A 14,352-nucleotide genomic window follows, 5' to 3' on the forward strand; every position below is an offset into this window, starting at 1 on the left:
CCTTGTGCCCTGCCTGCTGGGGTGGGGCACAGAGTGGTTTTGGGGCACTTGGGATTCATTAAATGTTCGGAACTTGGAGCTTCCAAGTATGTGGAAGTTTAAATCGTGGTTGAAATCCGAGTTTTAGATAGAAATTAAGTGAAGTTTAAAGGAAAAGTTTGAGCACTTTTACCCAAAATAAGTCTTTATTTAGGATCCACGTATGGCAGCACTGCTGGGCTGAAGGGAAGCTGGGATATGGCAGAAAAACTGAGATTTTCTCCAGGGATTTGGCTGAAAAACTGTGATTTCCCCTAGGATTGGCAGAAAATTGGGATTGTCCCCAGTTTTGCCTCTCCCATGTATTTTTGGCACCTGGAGCCACCATGGGGACCAGCATCATCTCTGATCCCGCTCCAGTCCCCAAACTTGGGTCGGGCCCCCTAGGACTCCCTGCCACCCATCCCCTGGCATTGGGGTGTGCCTGGATCCTGCCCGATGTCTCCCCCCCCATACTGTAGTGGGCTCCTCCCTGTGTCCCCCCTGCTCCCCAGGACATCCCCAAGCAGCTCCAGAGGTTCAATTGGCCCCGGGGGCTCTGGGTGCTGCTGGATTCCCTTGGGCTGGGGGGGTCCCCCGAGCCCCCCGGGGTGGCTCTTGCTCTTGTGGGCGGTGACATTGTCCCGCTTTTCGAACCTCTTCCCACAGACGTCGCACGGGAATTGGTAGAATGAGTCGGCGTCGTGTTTCCGCATGTGCCAGTTCAGGGATGCTTTTTGGCGGCAGGTGAAGCCACAGATCTCACACCTGGAGGAGTAAAAAATGCCAGGGATGAGGCACAGGGACAACCAGCCTTGCTGCGCTCGGTGCTGGAATGCACCGCAGGTTGAAGCTCCAGCGCCCTCCTGGCACGAACGCATTGGACAGCAGTCCTTCATTATGTCCCATCTCATTAACCTGCTTCTAATTAAACACAGCCCTAGAGCTGAGCCTGGAGCTCCTGGATCTGGGCACAGCCAGCTCCAAGGCCAGAAGCCTCTGGAGAAATCCCGGCCTGGCTTTAGGCTGGATGACACATGCTGAGGAGCTGATTCTGGGTTGAAAAGGGTGGGAAGAGGCTCCGAGGGTGAGCAAGAGCTGCAGGGACAGGACTGGGACTTACTGGAGGGGTGGGAATGGGACTGGGATTTACTGGAAGGGCAGGGATAGGAGTAGGACTTACTGGAAAGGTGTACATGGGACTGGGACTTACTGGAGCGGCTTCTCCCCAGTGTGGATGCGTCGGTGGATGATCAAATTGCTGCTGGTGCGGAAGGAGCGGGCACAGAACTCACAGATGTAATCCCGCTTATCTGGGGGCAAAGGAAAAGGGATTGGGGCTGATGGAGCCTGGAAAAACCCTTAGGGCCCTCGGGACATGGTTTGAGAGCAGGGAGATTTTCCAGCATGGGAATGGAAATGATAAGGGTGAGATTTGGGGAGCAAAGGGCAACTGTGACAGTTCCTAGGGATGGGGATTTGGGAAAGGGCATCTCTGGTGCAGCAGGGAAGGGGGTACAGGAAGTGTGAATCCGATGTGAGCAGGTGGAATCCATATAGGAGGTGTTATCCATAAGGGAGGTGTAATCATTATGGAAGGCGGTGTGATCCCTATTGGAGGAGCCAGGATCCATACAGGGGAGTTGTAGTTCCTACAAGAGGATGACCAGGGAGGTGTAATCCGTAGGGGAGGAGGTGTGATTCCCACGGAAATGCACCACTCACCACTGTGCAGCTTCTCGTGCTCCTTTAGGTGCTTCTTGAAGTTGAAGGATTTCCCGCAGGTCGGCTCAGAGCAGGTGAAGGTTTTCTGGTGCACATGCTGGTACTTCTGGTGGTGCTGCCAGGAGAAAAAACCCATCAGCTCCCAATTCCAGCTGCAGGACACCCCACCCAGGGTCCCCAGTGCTCCGGGAAGAGACGGTCCGTCCAGGAGCTCACATTCAGGTACTGACGGTTGGAGAAGATTTTGCCACAGCCCTCAAAATCACACAGGAGGATCTCGCGCTTTGCCGCCTTCCTGCCAGAGAAAACGTGGCAAAGGTCATTGGCAAGAAGGAGGAGGAGGGTTGGAAAAGCTGTGGGATATGGATCTGGCCCCTGCTCTATCCCCCTCATCCAGTGTCCCTTTTCCCCACCCATAAAATGTGAAATGAAGCAAATAAAACCTTTCAGAACTTCATGCCTGTCCTCCACAGGAGAGCTGAGCTCCTCCTCCTCTTCTTGGCAATGCCCTGGAAGCTTCTCTGTCCCTTTCCCTCCCCTTTCCCAGGTACCTGATCCTCTTGGGGCCGATCTGAGCCACGTCCTCGTCACTTCCCCGTGGTTGCTGCCGGCAACTGCAAAGGGAGAGAGCAATTTGAGTCAGGCCCTGGTGTCTCCTTGCTGGGCCCAAGCCCAGGGCCAAGAAAGCAAAAGGTTCCCGATCAAATCCTACATAAAATCATCTTCAGGCCCAGCACTTCTATTTTTTTCCCCACAGGAGCAGGACACGCTGGAACAAACACATTGTTCAGGCATTAAAATAGGGATAAATTCTTTATTGCTCATTACAAAACCCTTTTCACATGGTTTGGACGCGTCCCAGGACACCGAAATTGGCTCCCAGCCTGGTTTGATCTATAATTCATCCACAGCTCCCTGGAAACAGCAGCTATTCCTGGCTGTCGCCCTGGAATTTAGGAAAGAGCCATTATTAGTGGATTAAAGTGGGGTTTGGGGAGGAGAAATAACGGGATGGTGAGAGATGCCAACGGCCAAGCCCGGATTCAGCCTGGGGTTTGTCCCAAATCTCTTAAAAACAGGTTTTATCAGCTCAGGGTGGCTTTACCTGGGGGAGGGAGAAGAGGATGAACCCCTCAACATCGAGAAGCTCCTCCTTTGCTCATAAACCAGGATTTTATTTCCCACTTTCAACTTTCTGTGAGAAAAGGGTGGGTAAAATTAATCAAATGATTAAAAGTATGATCTGTGTCATCAAACACAGCCCAAAAAGGGCTGACCTGAAGCTTAGTCTTGGCTTTGGGGAGGGGTTGGAGAGCTAAAAGACCCCACAGGTGCCTCAGGGGAGCCAGCTTAGTCCAGGTGTAAGTTTGGACACATTTGGAGGGCCGGACCCTGGAACTGGGGATGGAAATCAGGCAGAATCCAAAGGATACCAGAAAAACCTCTGCATTTAATTCACTTTTGGCCTCAAAGGATGGCCCAGATTCAAGCCAGACTCTTCCACCCTCACACTGGATTTGACAGCCTGGGATCCGCATGCCCAGTAACAGCAGGGAGAGGGGAAGAGCAAATTCCAGCATTACCTTCACTGTGATCGGGTCTCTGGGAAGGGTGGTCCCTCTTCCAGCTGCATCTGGGGCAGTTCTGGAGCTGCCAGGAGATCGGAAGGGGTTTAGCACCCACAAGGAGGCATTCAAAGGGATAAGGGATCAACGAAAGCCATAAGGCAGCAGCCCAACACTCACCTGGGGAAAGGTTTGGAGTGGGATTGTCGCTGAGCCCATCTTTCAGGGGACAGATGGAGGGGTTATGGCCGATTCCCAGGAAAAGGGGGATTTTACCCCCTTTTTGTTTCAAGAGTGTAAGAAAAACCGTGCAGGTGAGGTGTCTAGGTGTGTTGGATCTGAGGCCACGTGTAGACCAACCCCCAGTCCAACATCCCTTTAATACTTGTGCAAAGCCCCAGTGAAGGCATGATGGCTGATTTGGGCTTTTTTAGCACCAAACATGGAATTCTGCGTGCATGGAAAGGGGAGCCGGAAACCCAACACACGGCCCCAAACTGCTGGAGAAGCTGCGGATCCATCGGTGGAGGAGATCGTGTTGGACTTAATGGATTTTGGGCTGTTCGGTCTCCAGTGTGGTGGAGGCCTCAATGCCTATTATGGTTCCGGTTTTGTCCCCCTCCATGGCAGCCCCAGCCTCGGCAGCCTGTTCTCATTCCCCAGCTACCCTGGACCGGCCCCACGAGGGACAGGGTGATTGACACGAGGCTCATGAAGCCCCCGCAGTGACATCAGTGAGCCAGATCCCCCTTTGCTCACTCAATAGCCAACAAGAGCAAGAAACATCTATCTGCCTTGTGGTCAATGGTGTCACGGGGAGGGCTGACCCCCTCCTTGGGGATGCACAGCTCTTGGCCCACGGGCAGTGGTGTCACGGGGAGGCTTATTCCCCTTGTGGTGTGTCCCCACGTTGTGTCCAACTGGGGACACTGCCAAGATGGTGACTCTGCCCCCCATCCCCTCACTGCTGCAGCTACCACAGCTCACCTGACCAATCTATTCTTCTCCTCTGAGGGGCTGGAGCTGGGCAGGGGTGGCTTGAGGGGGGGCTGCTCCTCCTTGATCGGCTTCTTGCGGGCCTTGGGTTGTCTCTGGTGTCGCTGTAGGTCCGAGTCGCTATGGGGGGCACAGACTGAGGTAAGTGAGTGGGCTTGGGTGGTTGATGGGGTGAGACATGGGCTGGATGTGGTAGGAAATGAGTTGGAGGTGGTTAAACATGGGTTGGTTTTTGGAAGGACTTGGTTAGATGTGGAAGCACATGGGTTTGATTCAGCTGGACAGGGATGGATGTCTTTTGGCCATGGCTGGATGTTGTTCGGGTGTGGAAGGCCATGGAAGGACATTGTCAGAAACGGCAGGACACAGGTTGGACACTGTACAGCACGGTTGGACATGAGTTGGACGTGGCAAAGACCCTCCACCAGCTGAGACACAATGCAAATGCCTCCCCAAAATTCTGTGCCTTTTGACCCCAGAAACACCTTGTTTCAGCACCACATAGACACCATTCCCACCTCCTCCCCAGTCTGGCAGGGCAGCTGCAGCAGGACAAGCAGGTGACAGAGACATGAAGCCTGAAACCCTCCCAGTGCAATATTGCTCTGGACTGGGATGGCGTTAGCAGGCACCACGGAGCAGCTCCCATGCGATCCCGGTCTGCAGGCTCCATCCCAGCGCTCTCACCTGTCCAGGGATGGATGGTAGTTCTCATCACGCAGGTCATCGGTGTAGGCAAGGTCATCGTCTTCGGCAAAGTCCTCATCCTCCTCTTCCTCTCGGGACTCAACTCCTGGCTCCACATGCTCCCCTGGGACGGTGCTGCCGGACATTAACCCGGTTGAACTGTGTCGTGATGGCTCAGTGAGAGACCGTCGTGTTGGCTGACGTTGGGGACCCAGGGACGGGTCAGATAGGGCCAAATTAAACCCCTCATCAGGGGACCCTTGTGTGTGTCACCACTCACCTTCTGTCAGCTGCTGGCACAGGCCCTGGTTCTGATGGCACCTGGGGGGCTGAAAGGGGACAGGAGGGTAGTGAGAAAGGGCTGGGAGAGGTGAGGAGGAGCAGCATGGAGTGTTTGGAAGGACGGAGAGTTAGGAAGGATGGAGCCGTGTCTGATCCCAGTGGGGTGGTGGTCACTGAGAGAAATCAGGAGAGAGGCTGGAGGTGGGGAATCAAGGGGAGTTGAGGATAGGAAGACGACCTGGAGTAGCTCACCTGTGCCACCAGCTTCACCACCATCTCCTGGCTCCTTGCCTTGATCTGCATCACCATGGGGTGACCCAGCTACTCCTTCCACTCTGGCCTCGTCGGAGCTCAGCGTGGCCTTATGGAGCGAGTGCCGGTGCCCAGCGTCCAGGCAGGGACCACATCCCTGGACTGCCCTTTGGGGGTCGCAGGAGGGGCTGTTGGGGACTCCGGAGCCACCCCACGAGAAGCGGTGCCCAGCCACGCACTCCCAAACCAGCGGGGCCGCGCTGCCAGGTGCCGGGGGCTGGATGTCCGGCACGAAGCCGCACTCCTGGCCATGGCCGTGGGACAACACAACCAGGCGCTGCAGTGCGGCTGGCTGGAGCCGCTCCAGCTCTGGTTCTCCTGTGAGAACAGAGAAATCTGTGAAAAACAGCACCATAGCGGTGTTTTGGAGGGGTGGGAAACCTGCAAGGCCCCTCTACCTTCCTAAGGCTTTCAGGGTTCTTCCTTGTTAAGAGCAACCCTGAAATCGTCAAATATGATCCCAAAAAAGGGTTGGGGATGCTAAAAACAGGGAACACCGAGAGGATTTGGCTATCGCTCAGGTGTGACCAAACCCAAGTGCAGCTCCAGGTGCTTTTGCAGCACCCAACGTAACAGGAATCCTTCCTCTCCACCACAAACTTTTTATGGATCCAAACTACTGGATGCCAACACAGAACTGGGAGGGAAGCACCTACCTGGGTTCCGGGTGCAGCCGTGAGAGCTATACCTGCGTGGGAAGATGGAGGTGAGCAAGCAGAAAGTGGATTTTCCCCATGCCAGGTGGGTTTAATGGTTTTTTAGCCACCCCCCTGCCACCCCCTGCCAAGTGACCTGTCAAGGAGGAACTGGGCCATCTGGGAGTGCAGGGCAAATCCGAGCTGCTCCTTGAGGCGGCACCAGCGCTCCAGATGTCCCCCGATGCGGATGCGGCACTTGCTGCGCCGCGCGTCCAGTTCCCGGCGTTTCTGGCGCCGGATGCACTCCGGGGCCCGTGGACGACCCCCACGGGCCGAGTCCATGAGGAGGGACTGGGGGCACACAGTGGGGTGTCAACGGGGGACAGGGGAGAGGTATACGGGGGTGGTCTGAGTCTGGAGGGGTCAGCTGGGGAATTTGGGGTATCCGGGCTCCAGAGGAGAATCTGGGGGTGACATGGGAACATAGGAAGGGGACATGGACAAGGCCCTGCTGCATGGGTGTGGAGTCCTGGGAGCTCAGGGAGGACATGGGGGCGTCACACAGGGATATGGAAGTGCTGGGAGGGGGTGACAGACGACGTGGTGGGGGGAACACAGGGTGCCATGACATCATGGCGGGGATTGGGTGAGGAATTAGGATCTACTACCTCCATAGAGGCGTCATGGGGGGGGAAGGCATACGGGGGGTGGCCTAGTGACAGCGTGAGGGTCACAAGAATGGGGAACGAGGAGGGGTACCCGTACTGTCCCCGCCCCGCCTCTCACAGCTCCGCTCCTCCAGCGTCCCCCATGGCCTCGTACCTCTCAGCCCCGCCCCGTTTATGCCCCGCCCCCTCCCGCCGTTTCCCCCGGGCCCCCCGTACCCCCCCCGCCCGTTCGCGCCGCCGGGCCTTAAAGCGGGCGGGACGGCGGGAGAGCGGCGACGGGCGGAACGGGGAATGTCCGCGACTCCGTCCGCTCCTGCCAACCTCTCTGCCCGCACCCCGCCGTCCCCGAACCTCCTCTGCCGGTCCGCGCTCCATCCCGCGTTGAGGGGCCCCACACCGGGCCGTGCCCCGTTTAAGAGCCACCGAACCCACCCCCTTCCCGCTCACGCCGCTCACGGACCGCGGCAAAGATGGCGGAGGGCACGCCCTCATCGCGCTTGCGCCGCGCCGCTCGGGCCGCTGCGAGATGTAGTCCCGCCCGCGGGGCATCATGGGAAACTCCCGAGTGCGGGTGGGGATGGACACGGCGGGACACGCGGAGACAGGAAGGGGACACAGGTGGGGGCATGGGGAACAAGTGGGGGACACCCAGCGCTCAGCTGTCCCTGAGACACTGAAGGGCTGTGGGAGTTGTTGGGTGGGGACAGGGAGGCACTGGGAGAACTCGAGATGCATATGGCACAGCCTGGGCTGCTGGGCGGCTCAGTACCCCGGGTTAGAGTCGCCCCTGTCATGGTAGGTGGTATTACTGGGGGGGCCTGTAGCAGCTGCCCCTCTTGTCACCCCACTGTCGCCCCCAGAGTGACCTCCTGATGTCCCTGACGGGTTGGACTGGTGGGATGGACTTTGGCTGCGAAAAGGCCTACAGGTATGGTGCGCTGGGGGAGCCTCAGTGGGTTTTAGGGACTCTCCAGGAGGTTTTGGGAACCCCCGTGTGGCTTTGTTGACCCTGAAAGGGGTTTTGGGGACCCCCAAGGTGGTTTTGGGGCCCCCTTGGGTTTTTTAGGGCCCCACAAGGGTGAGTCTTGGGTCCCTGTGTCCCTACAGGGATGTGGCCTGGCTGGGAGACTGTGACAACGGGTGCCCGGCTTTGGCGGAATTCTTGGGCCGGAAGGTACTCTCCCCAGCCTGCTCTCTGCCCCCTAAATTATTCTGGGATGCCCTCGAACCCCTGTGTCTCCCCCTCAGGAGGAGCTGGAGGAGCTGGTGCATAGGGAACATGCGGCCATTGACACCGAGGGGGAGCGCAGGGCTGGGGAGGACCTCCCAAAAAGAGCCTGGGGGATGAAGAGAAGGATGGGGGGAACCCCAAAAGAGCCTGGGGGCCAAGGGCAAGGTTCAAAAGGACCACGAAAAGCCCTAGGGTGAGAAGGACAAGGCTGAAAGTGACCCTAAAAAGCTGCTGGGGAGGCAGTGAGTATGCTCCTAATAGTACTGGAGGGGCAATGAAAAATGAAATGGTCATGGAGGAGTTTTTGGATTGTGGTCAATGGAGGGCTTGGTTATGGTCGAGGGACCGGGGCTCATTTTTTCCTCAAAAGAAGGATGAGAAAAGGAAAAGAAAATACAGGAAAGGAGGAAAATAAATTAGAAAAGCATAGGGGAGGCTGAGTGTGCAAAAAGGATTGTTTCCTTCTGTAAGAAGGGGTTTTAGCGCTCCAAAATGTCTGGGAATTCACAGAGAGGGTGTGTTGAGGTGTGGGTGTGCAAAATACTGAAAGCTGTAAAGTTTCTGACTTTTATATCTGTTGAGAAATAGCAGTAATTGACATTAAAAAATCGTTTCAAAATAAAGGTCTGTGTGTTCTGTGTGATACCTGTGATTTTGGGGTGGAGAAGATGGAGCAGTGGTGTCCATAAAATGCAAATGTGACCTTGGAATGATGAATGGGAGTTGTCCACAAGTCAGAAGTGGATGGCATCCTCCAAAAACCCACGATCCAAGGGTCGCTCCTGCAGGGCAGTTTCCAGGACAGATGGGTGTGGCTGGGCATGGCATCTCGGGGGACACCTTGGAGCTGCCCGTGGGGTGAGTGGTGGAGCAATAATTGTCCTCTGCATCTGTGCTTGGTGTGGTGTCACCGTGGGCTTGCCATCGATGGTGTGAGTGGCTCTGGGGTTGACATTGGGTCAGGACCTCCAGTGTATCCCAAACTGCACTCACCTCTCCCCTGTGTGTCTCAAAAGCAGGCCTTGACCCTGTCCTTGTCCCCTTCTGCTCTGCAGCCCATCTGGCCACCGGCCTGCATCCTGTCATGGCCACCCTGACTGCAAAGAGACCCCTGTGGGGGTCCCAGGGCTGTCACCTCCTGCTGGCATTGCTCCAGTACCCCCTGCTCTGCCTGGTGTTGCCTTGTGAAGCGGGGATGTCCCCCTGCCCCAGGAATGATGCCCCTTGTCATGCCATGTGCCACAAGTGAGGGACACTCCTGTCTGTGGGTCTGCACAGGGGTCCCTGCTGCCTCCCCCGGTCCCCTGGTGGGAAGGATCTCCCCCAAGGAGGGACCTCCCACAGTAGTGTGATCTCATACACAGCATGAAGGGTCTTGGTGACACCAAGGGTCTGAGAGCCCCTAGGCAGCAGTAAAGGGAAGATGAGACCAGGCCATTTGTGACATTTGTGGGGGAAAAATACTGTCTGTGATCCTCACCCTTGTTCTTTTGGGGTTCCCTGACTCTGTGTGTCTCCCCAAATTCCTACGAGAATGGCCCCTGTGAGAAAGTCGGGATTATAGCATTCTTGGGTGAAGAGGAGCCCAGCATTGTCCAACAGCTCCAGATCAGGGGGGTTGCCAGTATCAAAACATTCTAGCCCCAGTACTGCACCAGCACCTGGCCGTGTACTTTCCTAAAGAATGCAAACTTTTTTTTTCCAGCACACATTGACAATTTTATTACTTTTTGCAGTACTTTTGCAGCTGTCTTGATATACAATTTTGCTAAGTCTCATTGCCTGATTTTTACACATTTTCTCTCAACTTTATTAACAGCAATTATCATTCTTGAAAAGATATTTTGCTTTTTTACCATTTATTCAAGACTCAGAAATTTTAAATTATTAAAAAAAAACTTTTTTAGGGATAGTGCAACAGTATCTTACAGGTCTTTAGTTACAATTATGTACATTTTTCACATGGCTTTCTACAACATTATACAGGGACTTGTACAATTAATTTTAGGGTCATTTGCCCTTCTTTCATGTGTATTTTCATGTGTTACACCATCCCGGGCTTTGGCAAGGATCATCTCTCACTTCTTCAGTGTCTTCAATTTTTTTTACTTCTCAAGTGACCCAGCACTTGCGGTGCCACGGGGCCCGATGCATCCCGCCCCTCAGAGGCAATCGGCCAATCAATAGGGTCGCAGTTCGGATTTCCCCGCCCTTTGGCCACTTTCCGCCAGTCTACGCCGCTCGGGTGCTGCCGCTCCCGCTCGGGTGCTGCCGGTCCCGCTCGGGTGCTGCCGGTCCCGCTCGGCTCGCCGGTCCCGCTCGGGTGCTGCCGGTCCCGCTCGGCTCGCCGGTCCCCTCGTCCCCTTCCGCTAACCCTCGCTCGCTCCACCATTCGGGTATTTCCGGTAGCAGCTGCAGAAGCAGACTTGCGCTGTCCCTTTTCACTATGACCTACTTATTAATCTCCCCGTAATTAGCGCCCTATAACAGAGCCCCTGGGACAGGCGGGGCTAAGGCATGAGATGTTGCGGGCGCTGAGGCAGAAGGACGGACGGGATCCACAACCTACAGCGCTGCCTTCGCGGCACCTTCGGAAGCGCCACAAACCTTTTGTCACATAATAACGTCTGATATTGCGACAAGTATATGCAGCAGTTAAGCAACCGCTCTCTCCTTGTGCTTTTTCACTACTGTAATGTCCCCGTGCGGGGTGCGCCGTTCCCGGAGGCACCGCATTGCCGGGAAGATGCATCGGGCGTGAGAACGAGCTCTGGGGATGACAGCAAGCCCGTGCCAGAAACTCGCGGGTGGAATACCGACAGATTTGTGAGGCTCAATGTTTTCGATTATATTTGGTCCGTGTTTGACAGCTTAAAGGTCCCCGGTGGGGCTGCGTCGGTCCCGGAAACACTGCGATACTCAAACTATGCCGGGAGCGATGAGAACAGACTCTGGATCCATCTCGTGAGCCCCACAATCAGCTAGATACAAAGTTCTCTAATCGAGGACGAGTCAAATGTTAAACTGATAATAAGAGATACCACACTTCATTTACGCTTACGTGCCGAGAAAGGTGAGTGGGTTATTTTTACACACTCCCGCCGGCACCCCGCTCGACAAACACACACCTCACTGTCTCCCCGGCGCCGCCCCGCACCTCCTTTCTAGCAATTGAGAGACTCTTCCCGCTGTGCTCTCGCACTTTCAGCACAATGTTTCTGAAGCACTGACCCCTAAATCCCCCAAATTTCTCCCAAATATCGCTCCGATGATGCACACGTGGCGGTGACGCGTGTCTTTAATATGCATAACCTCGCTCCTCCGACCGGCAGCGCGGGAAGTTCGTGAGGCGCTGGGAGCTCCGGGAGGGGCGGAAAGGCTCGGGAGCTGCAGGAGTTTTTCCATGGATTCTGCGGCTCGCAGCAAGGGCTCGGCGCGGCCAGCGGGGCCGGACAGGCCGGCAGAGGCACGGCGAAGGTGCCGCGCTCGGGCTTTTGGCCGCTCGGACCATGCGGTTGGATTTGCCGAGCCGGGGCTGATAGGAGCTGCGGGGATAAATGGGGAAAAATGGAAAAAAGGTCTTTTTTGGGGGACTCAGGAAAGGCTTGAAACCCCATTTCCCCCGCGCCCCCCGCGCACCGAGGCCTGAACTCTGCAAATCCCCCAATAAAGCTCTCAAGATGCCATTCGCGCCGCTAAGAAATCGAGTTTGCCTGACCGACCTTCATCCGCCATGATGCCGCCGATCGCTGCGCGCAGTGATCTAATTTGCATGGCCGGACCTCTTTTCCCCAGACGCCATTCATGCGAGATTGTGCTTTAATTTGCATGACCCCGCCCTTTTACCCGTACCACAATTCGCTCCGCGTTTCCTTTAGTTTGCATAACCCCGCCTCTTTTTCCCATGATGCCGTTAGTGTGTATAGTAATTAAAATTAGCATAACCCTGCCCTTTTCTCCCAGGATGCCTTTCGTGCATGAGGTAATCGAAATTAGCATAACCCCGCCTCTTTTTCCCAAGATGCCTTTTCCCACATTACATAATTCAAATTTGCATAACCCCGCCCATTTATCCCAGGATACACCTCGGTCATGAGGTAATCGAAATTAGCATAACCCCGCCCTTTTCTCCCAGGATGCACTTCGGGCATGAGGTAATGCCGATTTGCATAATCCCGCCCATTTCTCCCAGGATGCACTTCGGGCATGAGGTAATGCAAATTAGCATAACCCCGCCCATTTCTCCCAGGATGCCGTTCGGGCATGAGGTAATGCCGATTTGCATAACCCCGCCCATTTCTCCCAGGATGCACTTCGGGCATGAGGTAATGCCGATTTGCATAACCCCGCCCATTTCTCCCAGGATGCACTTCGGGCATGAGGTAATGCCGATTTGCATAACCCCGCCCATTTCTCCCAGGATGCCGTTCGGGCATGAGGTAATGCCGATTTGCATAACCCCGCCCATTTCTCCCAGGATGCCCTTCGGGCATGAGGTAATGCCGATTTGCATAACCCCGCCCATTTCTCCCAGGATGCACCTCGGGCATGAGGTAATGCCGATTTGCATAACCCCGCCCATTTCTCCCAGGAGGCACTTCGGGCATGAGGTAATTCTAATTTGCATAACCCCGCCCATTTCTCCCAGGATGCACTTCGGGCATGAGGTAATGCTGATTTGCATAACCACGCCCTCCTCCCCCAGCCGCCGCAAACCCCGCCCATAGCCTCCTCATTTGCATTTCCCTTACGAGGCGCGGCTCGGGCCCGGCCCGCTCTTGCCGGGCGGGTTCGGGACAGCGGGGGTCGGGGGATCCCTCGCCCCTTTCTGGGGCTTTTCGGGGGCGGCAGAGGGACCCTCGGGGCTGCGGTAAGAGCAGGGGAGGGGGGAAATCCCGGGGAGGACACGGGGAACGCCCGAAAATCCCCCAAAATTGTCGCATCGCCCCCAAAATTGCTGAGGAAACCGGGGAGGGTCGGGGGGGGCTTCAGGGAATTTTCCGGCTTTGGGGACTCCCGGGATCTCCTAGGTCACCCCCAGGACCTCCCGGCCGCTGCCGAAGCGGCTCCGATGAGGTTTTGCACCTATTTTACCTCACAAATAAACAAAATCCGTGTTTTCAAAAAGAATCGAGATCTTTATTTGCATCGTAGCAACATCCGCGATCGAAGAGCTGCAAAAAAGAGACCCGCGCGGCTCCCCGCCCCGCTCCTCACCTCCCTCACGGATTTATTTGGTAAAACTGCCCAAATCCCCTCCCCGATTCATTTAAAGAACATTATTATCCTTTATTTTCCTCCGAAAAAGTTTAAAGTCACCCGGAAAGCGGCGAAATCACGGAATTTAACCCAAAAAAGTGCGCGCGGGAGGCGCCGCCATCTCGCGGCACCTGTGAAGGGAGAGGGGAGAGAATCACCGCCGCCCGAGCCTGGCAGCCGCTCGGGAGGCGGAGAAGCGTTATTTCAGCAGAAAAGGGTGGGCGATAGTGCGGGACAGCTTCGGCAATTCCCACTATTTGCCATTTTAATCTGTTTTTAACCAAGCTAAGGTCCCCCGCGGGGAGTGCACCGTTCCCGAAGGCACTGCAATATGTGGACGATGCGCGGAGCGGGGTCCGTACGTTACAAAACCAACTCCCTAACCCCCATACTTGCTTAATATAAGATTTTCTCATCACAGACATACTCAATACTAGATTAAAAACAACACATACAACATTTAATCTGAGCCAAGAGGCCGATAAGCGATGCCGGTCACTTCCCGCGCTCCCGCGGGCACCCCGCTTGCCTCACACATAAGTCACAGCGACCATTTCTCCGCTCTCCAGCTCTTTCGCAGCTCTTCCCGCGCCCTTTCCCGCTCGCCTGCCGCCCTTTCCGCCCGCGCTGCTGCGGCGCTGAGCCTTAAATCCTCCGAAAATTGGTGACCGCGCCTCAATTTCCCGTGGTGCCGTTTGCCGAGCGAGTTCTTAAATTTGCATAGCCCCGCCCATTCCCCCAGGATGCCGTTCGGGCATGAGGTAATGCCGATTTGCATAACCCCACCCATTTCTCCCACGATGCAGTTCGGGCATGAGGTCATGCCGATTTGCATAACCCCGCCCATTTCTCCCAGGGTGCACTTCGGGCATGAGGTGATGCCGATTTGCATAACCCCGCCCATATCTCCCAGGATGCAGTTCGGGCATGAGGTAATGCCGATTTGCATAACCCCGCCCATTTCTCCCAGG

General features: G+C 55.7%; 1 protein-coding gene, 1 long non-coding RNA gene and 1 other non-coding gene across 7 annotated transcripts; all 3 read right to left on the minus strand.

The window, feature by feature from the left end:
* Positions 1-166: 166 nt before the first annotated feature.
* ZNF692 (zinc finger protein 692) lies at positions 167-7,376 on the minus strand. Of its 4 annotated transcripts, none has more exons than XM_085047227.1 (12): positions 7,243-7,376; positions 6,378-6,574; positions 6,242-6,273; positions 5,526-5,903; positions 5,272-5,320; positions 4,992-5,150; positions 4,296-4,424; positions 2,295-2,357; positions 1,960-2,038; positions 1,744-1,858; positions 1,232-1,331; positions 167-786 (listed from the first exon to the last, which is right to left on the minus strand). In XM_085047227.1, exons 1-12 carry the CDS (start codon positions 7,264-7,266, stop codon positions 423-425), a joined length of 1,689 nt encoding a protein of 562 aa, XP_084903353.1. In that variant the 5' UTR covers positions 7,267-7,376; the 3' UTR covers positions 167-422. The 4 variants fall into 4 exon arrangements, with proteins under 4 accessions (XP_084903353.1, XP_084903352.1, XP_084903354.1 ...); XM_085047226.1 differs by having other exon boundaries at positions 7,213-7,374; XM_085047228.1 differs by lacking the exon at positions 7,243-7,376 and adding an exon at positions 6,892-6,912.
* A 4,160-nt stretch (positions 7,377-11,536) lies between these two features.
* LOC146421662 (uncharacterized) lies at positions 11,537-11,968 on the minus strand. Of its 2 annotated transcripts, none has more exons than XR_014848696.1 (2): positions 11,845-11,968; positions 11,537-11,667 (listed from the first exon to the last, which is right to left on the minus strand). It is a non-coding gene; the product is annotated as an uncharacterized LOC146421662 (long non-coding RNA). The 2 variants fall into 2 exon arrangements; XR_014848695.1 differs by having other exon boundaries at positions 11,841-11,968.
* Positions 11,969-13,680: 1,712 nt separating this feature from the next.
* On the minus strand, positions 13,681-13,871 carry LOC146421663 (U2 spliceosomal RNA). The gene has a single exon (XR_014848752.1). It is a non-coding gene; the product is annotated as a U2 spliceosomal RNA (small nuclear RNA).
* Positions 13,872-14,352: the final 481 nt, after the last annotated feature.

Source organism: Lichenostomus cassidix, unplaced genomic scaffold, assembly GCF_008360975.1.
Source record: "Lichenostomus cassidix isolate B80296 unplaced genomic scaffold, HeHo_3.0 HiC_scaffold_33, whole genome shotgun sequence".
NCBI classification, from domain to species: domain Eukaryota; kingdom Metazoa; phylum Chordata; class Aves; order Passeriformes; family Meliphagidae; genus Lichenostomus; species Lichenostomus cassidix.

Bases quoted from the DNA above. Each gene is read 5' to 3' on its own strand.
- ZNF692 (XM_085047226.1), bottom strand. From the start codon at position 7,266: ATGGAGCGCGGACCGGCAGAGGAGGTTCGGGGACGGCGGGGTGCGGGC. The intron at 5,321-5,525 runs GTGAGCTACTCC...GTCCCCTTTCAG, and splicing joins TGGTGAAGCTGGTGGCACAG to CCCCCCAGGTGCCATCAGAA. The intron at 1,859-1,959 runs GTGAGCTCCTGG...TTCTCCTGGCAG, and splicing joins CCAACCGTCAGTACCTGAAT to CACCACCAGAAGTACCAGCA.